Here is a 14218-nt window from a genome sequence, read left to right as displayed (position 1 = left end):
TCGTTGACTGATACATTTCATATTCATGCCTTGGGCTATGATATTAGGTTTTTTTTTAATATTTCTTAATAGTTTTACTTATTTATTGATGTTAGGTTTTGATATTAGATTTTTTTTAATATTTTTAACAGTTTTACTTATTTATTGATTTGTTTAAGATATCATGTTTTGTCCCATGATGGATATTATATACATATTTTGTGACCGTACAATTTAAATCCATTTTTAATGCACTAGCGATAAAATTGTTAGTTGGTTTCCTATTGAATAAATGTCAGAATACCGCCTCATTTGTGGTATTTTGAGGGTTTGAATAGCATGATTCTACATGGCTCCCAGTTATATTTTAAGTTTTTTTAGAATTCTATTCGCGCTATAAAACCTACGGGGTGGAGGTCAGAACCAAAACGATTTGAACCAAACATATACTGATTTTATCAACATCTTGTCGATCGATCGAAATCGACAACCCCCAAGAGAACTCGAAATATCATTCTGCAGTCAATTCTGTTTGAAACCCTTCGAAAACCTTAAAATACCAAAACGGAGATAGTGTTATATAGGTCAATATACATACCCTAAAAAGTTGACCATTAAAAAAAAAAACTGGTAAAAGTTTAAGAGCATAGTCCTGATTTATATTAGGCGAGTTTACTTGCGGCAATTATTATCGTTTCCTTTTGAACTTGCTTCATGCGTCTATACAAGGAAATTCGATTTCGAAAATATTTTTTTTTTCATTTGATGTCAATAGTTTTTTTCACATTTAAATAAATATGAAATGTCAACAAATACGAAATACACAAAACGAATTGCCAGAAAATTGTCGGTACGAACAATTTTTTCCATTTCTATTTCCCTTGCCCCTCTCTCCTACAGTCAAAAATTTGCCGCAAGTAAACTCGCCTAATCTAAATTGGGAGATAATAAGAATTACTGCCAATGTTTACAATTTTTAGAAGCGAGTTTTGCTACCCAATAAACGGACATGGCTAGATCGTCAGTGAATATTTTCTTCAAGAATATATACATATTTCTTATATAGAGTCAGAACCTATACCTACCTATAACCATTATACAACCACTATTCGAAACATGACCTTGAATTATTTTTGTCCGACGAAGGCGTAACTTACAAAAGCATAATTGTATAGGAGAAGCAAAAAACTGTTTTGGATGAAAACTATAAACATGTCAAAAAAGTATGCCCGGCAGGGTGATATTGCATATGACGAATAATAGACTATTTTTTTTTAACAAATTTAGTTTAATAGCAGTCATAACAATTAAGTAAAAACGTGAATTTGTTGTTAGTTACGCCTTTTTGCATTTATCAAATAAACCCACTTGTAGTTACGTCTTTTTGTTTTTTGTTAATAGAAGGTCCTTTTTTGACCGCAGACGTGTAAAACTTTGTCAACACATGTAGTTTATTGACATTCACAATATTCATTCAAAAAGTCAATTTTCAATTTTTTGTTAGTTACGCCTTTTTGCATTTTAGACGACGATATATATATTTGTGTGGTACTGGTAGATAGGTAGATATTTGTAAATATGTACGTATAACCCATATCCGATATACAATTGAGAGGTTACTTCAGTACGATAGTAGCATAGTTGGTTGAGACGCATATGTCAGCCTCCACAGAAAAAACGGCAATCATAAAATAGGTACTTAACTTACATTTGTATTTCCAAATATTTTCGGTAATTTTAAAACGTTATGCATTGTCAAGTATTATCTGACAAACGTTACGTTATGTATATATTTTTGAAGGATATTCAACATGTCAAATTTATATCGACATCACATAATTGAAATACTCTTTCGTGGAAAAGTGTTTTGGATTCCATAGTTTCGATATAGTTATTGCACCTTGACACAAAATCGAGGTTATGGTCTGAAGGTAGAACAATATCGGGTTTGTTGTCTATACAGCGAGTATGCGATTCGAATCTGCCTCTGCTGAATATATGTTCTGAAAGTGTTTAGCCTAAAGTGATATATTTCTGGTAAATAATTCCGAAAGTTCTTCATAATATATAATTTATTTGTTTTATAGCCATAAGGTTTTCTGAATAAGCACCATGCTAAAGAGGAAAAGGGCGATGACAACATGGGAATGTCGGAACCACCGCACTATACACTTTGGTCCCAAATGACAAATTCTTTGGCCAAAAGTAAAAATTTTGATATTCTCGAATTTTGCTTTTGTTATAGAAATCTGCAAGTAGAAATTCTAAAACAACATAAAAAACCGATTGACCTGAAAACAAAGTGTATATAATAAAATGTGAAGATGGTGGTGAGTATATTAATTTTGTAAAATAAAATATTAAAAAAATAAATACTATAGAAAATTGTCGATAAAATCGGAGAAATGATCGAAGTTGACCGGCATGTTAGCAGTTGTAATATCGCCCAGAAGCTAAAAATCAACCATAAAACTGTTTTAAACCATTTAAAAAAAGTAAGTAGTAATAATAATGGATTTCTTTTTCCCCAACGTTATATTTCGGACTAACCCCCATAGAACGGTACCATCCATTATTCGATATTTTGGGACTTTGGACAATTTTTCCCACCTTATTAGCTCTAATATGATATATTGGATTATCATTGGGTGTCAAATCTTCATACCGAAATAAAAAGTATCAGTCCATAATTTGATATAGCTCCCATATAACCTGACCATTTACGGAATTTTGGCGGCTTTAGCCGCATTTTCTTTAAATACCCTCATTAATAGTAAGGCTGAGGGTATAAGAATCAATACGAATTTCATTCAATCCATTAATTTGAAGTTATTTACTTCAGTAAACTGCCATAATTTTCTTCAAACCCTTAAAATAATCATCGATAAAAATTCAATTGTTTATTTAATAAATAAAAAACATTAATAAATAACTTATTCTATCAGTTATAGATCATTTGCCCGCAATGCATTCCAACATAAGCCGATTACGATTCAGTATTTTCCTTCACAGGTGTTTCTGATTTCATTTCAGTTCCTGTGACTTTTTGTTGATCTTTGGTTTCGTCAGCGGTATGTTCCATTTTTTCGTTATCCGATTTACGGGGTCCATGAGTTTGTTTTTTAGTTACTCGCCTCCTCTTTTGGGAACCATTACGACGGTTTCTTCGGTTTTGATTTTTCCTGACACCATTACGATTCCAGTTTTTCTTCTTGTTACCCTTGCGTTGATTTACACGGCGTTTGCCATTTTTGTTGCGATTTCCTCTTTTGGCTTTTTTTGCTTTGAATTTCTTCTTGTTGTTTTTGTTCTTGTTTGGACGGCGAACACCATTACGTTTGTTCAGCTTGCGACGATTGTTTTGTCTACGTCTGTTCACTTGTCTGTTACGATTACCGTTGACACGACGAATTCCATTGTTGACTCTGCGTCTGCGCACACGTTGACGTCTGCGTACAGCCCGAGCTTCGGAAATGACCTCATCTTCAGCATCATCGTGTTTGGCCAATTGACTATTACTGCGTTGTAACAAGTTGTTGTTATGGAATTCGCGAAGTTCACGAGCCAAGCGTTGCTAGAAAATTAGGGAAAATTTCCACAGTATTGTGTTGTTGTTGTTACCGGCTAGCTGAAGAACTTACCATGCCAGGCTCTTTGAATTGTTCAATGTCTTTTTCTGTAATTTCAAAACCATTTAAGGCTACATTTTCTTGGGGCTTACTGTTATCAGTTTCAGTGACAACATCTTCGTCGGCATCATCTTCTAATGTTTCGTCATGAGATTCAATTTCGTTGAGAAGTTTGGATTCCAAAGGCTCTTCATGCTTTTCTTGTGGTACATTGGACGCTTGAGAATCTGCATAGGTGGAAAATGTTCTTACTTAAATAGATCGTAAACCCTTGGAATGTTCTAGAATTTTACCTGCCACCGTTGGACGAGTTAATACGGTTAGGGCACACAGGGCCACCGTTAAAATATACACAAATTTCATTTTATTTCAAAATGAAATAAAACACCAAAAATCAACAGACAGATTTTACGCTTGACATCAGCGGTCAAGCAATGCGTTGCGAACTGATAACGTTGGAGTTTATATCGGCTCTCTTGTAATTTGGATGGGGAATATCCAACCAACATCATTAACATAACGAGCCGAATTCTTAGCAAACAAACAGCTAAAGATTATCAACGACGCCAAAGATGACTGTCAGTGAAGTTATGAAACCACTTTGAATGCTTGCAAAGATTTAAATCGAACCAAACAAATCTTTTGGCTAGAAAAGCAACAACACCACAATTGGCAAGAAAAGAAAACGAACAATTTGCCAAAGAAAGTTGTCGAATATAACTGTATCGCGTTCGAATCCGTGGCTCATAATTTCAAATGCCGATGTGCCCTTTGTTTTTGTTGCCTTTCTTCGAAATAACCCCCCAACTTTGTACCCTGACCTGACTTTCTCCAAAACGCTGGCCATGTCTAATGAATGGCAAATTAGTTACCCCATGATATTCATCAAAATTAAATGTTGGTTTTTGTTGTTATTTTTATTTGTTGTTGTCTTTTTTTGTTCGTTTAACCTAAACGTATTAGCCATTAGAAGCCGTTATCTAGAGAGGGGAAGCGTAAAATAGAATATAGACTAAGAACTATGTAATACTAGTAATGCTAGATGTTAGGCAGATATCCTGCCTCAGGTATCTTTCTTGGTCTTAAACACGGATGACACGACGACGGCGATTACCTCGTATGACACGGCGACGATTGCCATTCACACGTACAACACGCACGCGGTTGCCATTGCGACGTCTACGGTTGCCACCACGTCTGCGGTTTACCACCCTACGGCGGTTGCCACGACGGCCACGCTTGACATTGCGGCGGGAACCCCTGCGACGTCTGCGTACAATGACACGATTGGCACGTTCTTCTCCAGCCGAGCGGCCCTCAATAGGGCGTTCCATTAAAGCCACCACACTACCATCGGGAATCGAGTCCAAAATGGAACGGGGCAAAAGAATGGCTGGCTTACCGGTCTTTTCGTCGATAACACTTTGGCCTTCAATTTCGATGATTTCATCGGGCACCATAATGGCTCCAGCATTTTCACGGGACACCATCATCTGGGTATTGCGGCCATTTTTCAGAGGCAACGAAACTTGTTGGGTTTTTCTCACCTGGGTCTTGGTGTCGATATTTTTCATGACATCAAGGATCATATCATCATCTTCTTCATCATCATCGTCATCATGCTGTGGCATGTTATCTTCCATCTCGTCATCATCGACATTATCTTCCTCATCTTCGTCCTCCATCTCTTCTTCATCGTGGTTTTCAATTTTTGAGATTTTTTCCACTTCGTCATCATCATCATCACCCTCAACAACTTCAAAACCCTGGATCACTTGAGAACGACCATGTGGGACGGTTAAGAAAATATAAGGATTTGGTCCGGCAACACCAGCCTTGATTTGGTGGATAACACCACGGGGCAATTGTTGTTTGGGTTCGGGTTCTAATTAAAAAAATAAAAATAATTAAAATATTTATACATCATTTCTATTTATTGTTGCTGTATTTTTTCAAAACCAACCTGCCAATGCCATTGCCAGGCCAATGGCCAGCAATAGTACCAATGTAAATTTCATTTTTTTCGTTTCTTTCTCTGTCGTGTATGTCCTTTTGTTTCAAATGCTCCCACACTCTCTCTAGAAGTCTTCTTTAATTGTTAGCGTATAAATTCAGAATGAAGACTTAGAACTATTGTCGGTTTTTATATGAACTTTATTACAATAGCTTTGGCAAACCGCAAAAGTTTGGTGAAATTTCATTTTCTCAATTCGAACTCGCTTAGCTTAGAACATCTTAACTAGCGAATATCTAATGAGCATGAATCTTAACACTTGACTTTCTTTTCATGAGTTCTGTTGTCTGTTTTTTTTTTATTTTTTTGGTTTCAGGTGACCATTGTTAATTTCTATCATTGGATTATGCATTCATATGATCGTCGAAGTACGATGGTGGTATGATGAGTGTGGTGTAATATAACAATATATACTGTATAACATTTTTGTACAGGTTTTTAATAAGTATGTCCTTTTTTGTTTCCAAGGACCTACAATTTTAAAATTTAGTATAGAATTTTTAGATTCCATGCTAATTATTTTTATTTTTTTTTAGTTAAAAACAATTAAAATAACTAACATTGTTCGCTACCGTTATACGGCATCTAAAATGTTGTTCAACCATCAATACCAATATCAATACAGCTCGATCAAAATATTGGATTTCTACCAGGACCAAATAAGCGTGGATTTTTCAATGATTTTTTTTCAAGAACCCAAAAAAGCTTTGATTTTTTAAAAACATTTTTGAAGGACCCAAACATTTTTCATGGACCTATAGAAGGCGTGAAATTATTATTTAAGCTTGGATTTTCAAAACAATATTTTCCTGGGGCGTGGTTTTTTATATATTTCTTTTTAAGCGTGGATTTTTAAAATTTACTTTTTAAGCGTGGATTTTTAAAGATTATTTTTTAAGCGTGGATTTTTAAAGATTACTTTTTAAGCCTGTATTTTTAAAGATAATTTGTTAAGCGTTGATTTTTAAACATTACTTTTTAAGCGTGCATTTTTAAAGATTACTTTTTAAGCGTGCATTTTCAAAGTAGTATTTTTCAGGAACACAAATAAGCGTGGATTTTCAAAACAATATTTTCCAGGGTCCCAAGTAAGCGTAGATTTTTTAATGATTATTTTTTAAGCATGGGGTTTTTAAAGATTATTTTTTACGCGTGGGGTGTTAAAAGAGGAGGATTTTTTAAACAATATTTTTCAGGGACCCGACTAAGTGCAGATTTTCAAAACAATATTTTTCAAGGGCACAAGTAAGTGTGGATTTTTAAACACTACTCTTTGTAAGTGTGGATTTTTAAAACACTACTGGGCCGCATGTAAGCATGGATTTTTAAAACAATAATTTTCCATATATAAACCACTAAAGGAAAGTAGTAAAGTCGGACGGGGCCGACTATATGATATCCTTCACCACTATGGGTATATTAAACGAATGCATCCTAACAGAAGAGCCATTAACATGAAATTGGATGAACTAAAATATGTGACCATAACCATGCCATTCGTTTGTTACAATGGGACAAAGTTATGTAAATCGATTTAAAGCAAATGTCAAAATGCTTAAATTTGTACTTTGTTCAAAATGTCATGTCAATATTACAAACATGAGGTGTTTGGTGCACCATTTACATTAAATCGGTCGAAAATATGAAACATACAACAGGTCATTCTAGACTTAATTCAATACGCTATGCCAAAATTCGTGCAAATCGGATGGTTTTCAGGGACTTTGGTACACATTTACCTGAAATCGGGCGAAACTATATATGGGAGCTATATCTAAATCTGATTCGATTTTCAAGAAATTTTAAACAAATCATTCTAGACTCAATCCAGTACGCTATTCCAAATTTCGTGCAAATCGGAAGATATATAGGGACTTTGACATACCATTTACCTAAAATCGGGCGAAACTATATATGGGAGCTATATCTAAATCTGAACCGATTTCCACGAAACTTAGCACAAGTCATTCTAGACTTAATTCAGTAGGCTGTGCCAAATTTTGTGCAAATCGATTGATTTTCAAGGACTTTGGTGCTCCATTTACCTAAAATCGGGCGAAACTATATATGGGAGCTATATCTAAATCTGAACCGATTTTCTCCAATTTCAATAGGGTTCGTCCTTGGGCCAAATAAGTGAACTGTGCCAAATTTCATCCAAATCGGATTATAAATGCGACCTGTACTTTGATTACAATTTAACACCAACAGACGGACGGACATGCATAAATCGACTCAGAAAGTGATTCTATGCATATTCTCAAAAGGAACTATGGGTCTATCTCGATTCCTTTTGCCTGTTACAAACATATGCACAAAGACATAATACCCTGTACCACAGTGTGGTGAAGTGTATAAAAATATTATTTTAAACAGATTTCTATTTTCATTTATAATATTATTCATTAAATTATATGAGTTATTATTTCAATTTCAAACAGCAACCAACATTTCCCAAACATTACATATCAACCTCCCTATTTTATATGACTGTTTGGCGGTAGTTATGATTATCAATTCAAATATGGGAGTCCACAGCGAACTGTTATTTTCTTTGCTCGTTTAATTTTCTTCGTCTAACCTGTGTTCATCATCATCACCCCATTGCTGGGGTTTTTTTTTTACTCTTGGGTTCTGTTCTACTTGACATAATTGCCAACATGCCAGAGGCTGCGGTCAAGAATGGGCGCTTGCGCAAAGCAAAGCCGGCTTGTTGGCTGGAGTAGCAGAGGTCTTTAACCTTATTATAATAATATATGACTTTGGGCCTAGATGGGTTTTGATACGCGAAGAATATGCCATTGACGACAACAACAACAATCGTCTGTTGTTGCTATGTAATTTGGCTAAGGGTGTCTTTAATGCTGTTGTTGTTATTCAGTTTTGTTGTCTTTTGACATAGATTGCCAAGTAATTGTTTGTTTTCAGAACAAATGCCATTTGATTATGATTTGAATTGTTTGTTTGGATGTTCATTCTAAGCAATCCACAATTGTGCCGGCATAATTTATTATCATTTGTTTAGTATTCTTGTTTTTTTGTCGGCTGTTGGAGATATTTTTGGGTTTACTTAATTAGATAGAGGTTGTTTTCAGATGGGGTTACAGTTATTAAGAACTCATAGTAATCAGGTCATATATCAGTCATAAAATAATATATATTCGTTATGTGGTGGGAGTTATAAAACAATTTAATTTACTACCATCAATGAGTTCCCATCAAAATTAAGGTTTTGTGGGCTGAGTTCAGAGAATTAGAGGTTTTGTCTGTCCAGTTCAAGATCGTTGGAAAATGCTTTAAATATAAATTTCTTAAATAATAAAAGACCCCTTAACTGAACATTTTTAATATTGTTACAAATTTATTTTTGAGCCAACTACTCATATACACTTGATTCCAAACCAATTATCCACGTTCGAATAAAATATAAAATCTTTGCCAAAATTCCGCCACCTTTCATTCAATTTGAAATGTCTTTATTCATTTTTAATCCGATAAATGGCTAGCTATATTTTTTCATATGTTATGGACCAATCATCAAAACACTCATTATTAGGTTAGCCAAACAATAAAACGGTAGTCCATTAGAATGTTAATTGATCCAAGTAGCTTATTAAGAGATCCAGTTAGCGGTTTTGATTGAAGTTTTCACAAAATGGTTTGTTTTCTATTTTTGGAATGTCTTTGATATCGACGTCAATTTCGGGGAGAAGAACAACATATTTGGCAAAAAACTGTTGCAAATTAATGTGCCCAATCGATGGGTGTTTGCTATTTTATAGTTTATTTTTATTTGAATTTTTATTATCAAGCTAGATAGATTTTATTGATTTGATCCGATTTTGGTGGAAACAAATTATAAAAATACTAATAAATGTCAAATTGACGAATTGTGATGATTGACATGGATGTTTATTAGCTCGTATATCACCTCATAAACCAATTTATGTATTTAAGATAATTATGTAATTTTTATAAATGAAATACATGTGTATACCATGGAAGCAATTGTAGGTGTGTGGATTAATTATCCATCGCTACAACAAAAATCTGATTTGAAATGGACTGTTCCTAGAATGAAGACAAATGTCGAACTTTGACAAATTTGAATTTAATTCGCATATGCAAATTTCGCATCAGGGTGGAATAAATACAAGTTATCAACGTACGACCTTTGTAAAGCCACATAGGCCAATATGCCTGATGAGCCGCTTAACCAACGGCGAAACGCGTCGCATAATGGTGGGTACGTAGGTTCTTCTCCTGGCTTTCCTTTTCATTGCAAAACTTAGATCATCAAGCTCGACTCGAAAGAGTATTAATAATCACTTTATATATAAATGAAAACTTTAAAAAACGGCAATTATTTTTTTATGAAATTTTATATTTAAAGACATTCTTCAAATGAAATAATGTTATTACAATATGTCTGAAGGTTTTGAAACAACACGTTGAATACATTACTTGGTGTTAATTGTTAATAATAACCAATAAGGAAAGTTCAAAAGTCGGGGCTGACTATATGATATCATTTACTACTTTGGGCACATAAAATCAATGCTCATTCGTACAATACCCTGTCCATAGAAGATACATGACATCTTTGGTGGACCATTGACATATATCGGACAAAATTTAATATGTGATCTTCATAGATATGTCAATCAATTGAAATCAGACCAAACACATACAATTCTGAAATATAAGCAACATGTCATGGCAATTTGTACTCTAGCTTTAACACTAGAACGCCGAAGGCGGTCATTTTGACCGCTTTCCAATTTCAAGTACAAGAGCAACTGTGCATTTAATGAGACTTTTTTTTTTAAAATATGGTGACTTTTTGTACCTCATAGAATTACGTTTATTATAAAAAAATTCACCAAATTTTAAAAAAAGTGTCATTAAATGCACAGTTGCTTTTGTACTTGAAATTGGAAAGCGGTCAAAATGACTGCCTTCGGCGTTCTAGTGTTAATGGCTGTGCTACGTTATACTGACGATGACAATCCTCACAAAATTAATTTCGGCTGTAATGTGAGATTTATTAATGAAAAGGAGAAACATCTTAAGGATTATATAAAAGGAGACAAAACCTGTCAATTTCTTACTGAATATATCGTTTTTCTACTATACCTACTTTTTGGGTGGCGTAGGGGATGATAGATACCAAGCAACGGCTCTGATTGGCTTTAACATGGCGAAGCCCAGGGTTATCTTGGTCCCTCTTTCATCTCAATTGTGGACACTGACCTCCCCGCGGTGCCACCTGGGGAGCTATTCTCATCACCCGATGAAATAGTGAGCTAACATGTGCCGCGAGTTCACCCATAAGAACTATAAAAAAATGGGTTGAGGCGTCGGGTTAGTTGCCCAATCTCGGAAAACCCAACCTACTATGAAAATGCAAAGAAAAATAAAACCAAACCCCCCTAATGTTGACGACCCCCGCAAACGTATAAAGGACCACGATCTGCGAATCTGCACTTGGAATGTGCGCACGTTGTACAGAACAGGGGCAGTGTTCGCTTTGGCGGATATACTCAAGAAGTACAAAGCCGATATTATTGCCTTACAGGAAATGCGATGGAAAGGGACAGGCGTAAGTAAATCAGACGATTACGCCCTGTATTATAGCTGCCATGAAACGAGACATGACATTAAAATTCTGCTAGGAGATTTTAATGCAAAAATCGGAAGGGAAAATATCTTTGGCCCCACCGTCGGAAAATTCAGCCTTCATGAAGAAACATCCGACAACGGCATGAGGTTGATTGACTTCGCGGCAGCCAAAACATGGTAGTTAGCAGCACCAGATTCAAGCATCTCGATATACACAAGGCCACCTGGATTTCTCCTGATCAAGTAACGAGAAATCAAATTGATCATGTTGTGATAGACGGAAGGCATTCATCCAGTGTTTTAGACGTCCGATCGATCCGAGGAGCGAATATCGATTCGGACCATTACCTTGTGGCAGCCAAGGTACGCACCCGTCTTAATGTTGCAGCAAAGGTGCGATCTAATACAACACGGCAACTCGACGTCGAAAAGCTGCAAACACAACAGGTAGCCGAGGCCTACTCCGCTCAACTTACCCATCTGCTTGAAGAAAGCACTTCTTGTCCCGATAATAATATAGAAGCACAATGGCAAAGAATTGCCCACTCCCTACTAACTGCAGCAAAAAGAACAATTGGGTACCAAAAACCACCACCAAGAAACCCATGATGTGAAAAACGCAGCGTATAGGGCAACCCTGCAGACAGTAGCAAGACGTAACGTGATGGAGAATTATCGAAAAACGAGAGAGGAGAAACGTGTTTTCAGAAAAAAGAAGAAAGAACAAGAAAAACGTGAGCGTGAGCAAATCGAGATGTACAGGAGAGAGGAAGTCCGGAAATTTTACCAACGAGTAAAACACCAAGAAGGCTTTGGTGCAGGCACATCCTCCTGTAGAGAAAAACCTGGTGACAGATACAGACAGCGTGTTGAGATCTACAGGAGCATCAGAAAAGCTACTAGTATCAAATAGTGGCGATGAAGATTTGTCCCGTGCACAAAAACCAGACCGAAGGCTTTGGTGCAGGCACATCCTCCTGTATAAAGTGCTATCCAGTGTGCTGTGTGAACGATTGAAGCCAATGGTCAATGACATCATCGGACCATACCAATGCGGCATCAGACCTGGCAAATCCACCATTGACAAGATTTTCACTCTGCGCCAAATCCTGGAAAAGACCCACGAAAAACACATCGACACATACCACCTATTTGTCGACTATAAAGCCGCATTCGACAGCCCTATCCGTTCAGAGGTGTTTAAAGCCATGTCTGCGTTCAGCATTCCTGCAAAATTAATACGGCTATGCAGGATAACTTTAAGTGGCACAAGGTCAGCCGTTAAAGAAGGAAAGGACCTATCGGAGCCCTTCAATATCGAACGAGGATTCAGACAAGGTGACAGTTTGTCGTGTGATCTTTTTAACATCCTACTGGAAAAGGTCATACGAGACGCAAAGGTGAACAGAAATGACACTCTGTACACCAAACAACATCAGTTACTCGCCTACGCCGACGACATCGATATAATGGGTCGAACATTGCGAGCGGTAACAGCCACCTTTGAACAAATTGAAAAGGAGTCTGCCAAAGTGGGTCTGGCAGTAAACGACGAGAAGACCAAGCTGATGGTATCAACGCGCAAGACGTCCAGTAGACTCGGACCAACTGTGGAACTTGAGAACTACTGCTTCGAGGTCAAAGATTTTATATACTTTGGTACCTCCATAAATAAAACGAATAATATCAGTTTTGAAATTCGGAGAAGGATTGTGATGGCCAACAGATGTTACTATGGTCTAAGTAAGCAGTTTAGAAACAAGGCCACCTCTCGCCAGACCAAACTCACACTTTACAGGACGCTGATACTACCCGTGCTATTATATGGATCAGAAGCATGGGTACTTGCGCAAGCAGATGAGGCAGCGCTTGGGGTGTTTGAGAGAAAAATTCTCCGAAAGATCTACGGGCCGATCTGCGTCGACGGTGAATATCGGCGACGAATGAACCACGAGCTCTACAATTTATACGCGGACATCGACATAGTCAGTCGTATTGAGCTGCAGCGACTACGGTGGCTAGGCCATGTTGTGCGGATGAATGAAGATGCCCCAGCTCAAAAGGCATATAAAAATGAGCCTACTGATGGTTCCCGTAGAAGGGGAAGGCCACGAATTAGATGGAAAGACCAAGTAGAAAACAATATCAGAGTTTTATTCTGATCAGTAATTGATATACTTAGTGGGGTCTCTGGTGAATATTTCGAGGTGTTGCAAACAGAATGACAAATCTAATATACACTCCATCTTATGTTGGAGAGTATAATTAACTGAAGACCAGTACAAATGCGAAAATTACATATTTTAGGTGGGCAAAAATGACACATGCCACTATATTTTTTTTATTTGTACTGATGTCGCCCACCCTAATGAACATCTAGAACATGCTAAAAATTCTAAAGCTGATGATAGCAAATTATTAACTTTCACATTCTCATATAGATTTGATTTCTTTTTTATGTAAATTACATGATTTAAGCTGATAGATTTTTATTCGTTTTAAAAGGGAAGTGAATGTTTACATGAAAAGGAAAACAATGTCTTGTAAAACATAGCAAAATATAGGGAAAACAATAGGGTGCTCTACACAAATCACAATGGATGGTCGGTATGTGATGACCCTATTGTATTCCATTGAAATTACTGTTTGTTGTGTGAAAAAGTTCTGTTAGACGAACCATGATGATCATCATCGCCATCATTATGTATTCTTTTTGAAGAGGGCAAATGTGTATTCTTCACAGAAATTATCTTCATACATTTATACCTATGTATATGTATTATGATGATAATGATCGCATCAACATATTGACACATATTCTAACACTTGTTGGCATTTCTGTTTTGTTTTCAGAAATAATTCCAAGTAACAATTCACCGTTATGATATATATCATTAGCTTCTTCTTCTTCTTCATCATCGTTTAGATGTGTTTTGGTGTCACAAATCCAGGGGTCAACAATCCGTTTTGTATG

General features: G+C 36.2%; 1 protein-coding gene across 1 annotated transcript; it reads right to left on the bottom strand.

Moving 5' to 3' along the window:
• Positions 1-4690: 4690 nt before the first annotated feature.
• Positions 4691-5626, bottom strand: LOC133338237 (uncharacterized). The gene is made up of 3 exons (XM_061546415.1): positions 5572-5626; positions 5156-5493; positions 4691-5101 (listed from the first exon to the last, which is right to left on the bottom strand). The coding sequence occupies exons 1-3, from the start codon at positions 5624-5626 to the stop codon at positions 4691-4693; spliced, it is 804 nt and encodes a 267-aa protein (XP_061402399.1).
• Positions 5627-14218: the final 8592 nt, after the last annotated feature.

The sequence above is a fragment of the Musca vetustissima genome, unplaced genomic scaffold (assembly GCF_032173495.1).
Source record: "Musca vetustissima isolate MV318-11 ecotype Yass unplaced genomic scaffold, APGP_CSIRO_Mvet_v1 utg53229, whole genome shotgun sequence".
In the NCBI taxonomy this organism is placed as follows: Eukaryota; Metazoa; Arthropoda; class Insecta; order Diptera; family Muscidae; genus Musca; species Musca vetustissima.
Note: the sequence above shows the minus strand (reverse complement) of the source record. Positions and strands in the feature narration are given on the sequence as shown.

Coding starts and splice junctions, on each gene's coding strand:
- LOC133338237 (XM_061546415.1), bottom strand. CDS start 5,626: ATGAAATTTACATTGGTACTATTGCTGGCCATTGGCCTGGCAATGGCA. Junction 5,494..5,571: donor CCTGGCAATGGCATTGGCAG/GTTGGTTTTGAA, acceptor TTTTTTAATTAG/AACCCGAACCCAAACAACAA. Junction 5,102..5,155: donor ATATCGACACCAAGACCCAG/GTGAGAAAAACC, acceptor CGCAATACCCAG/ATGATGGTGTCCCGTGAAAA.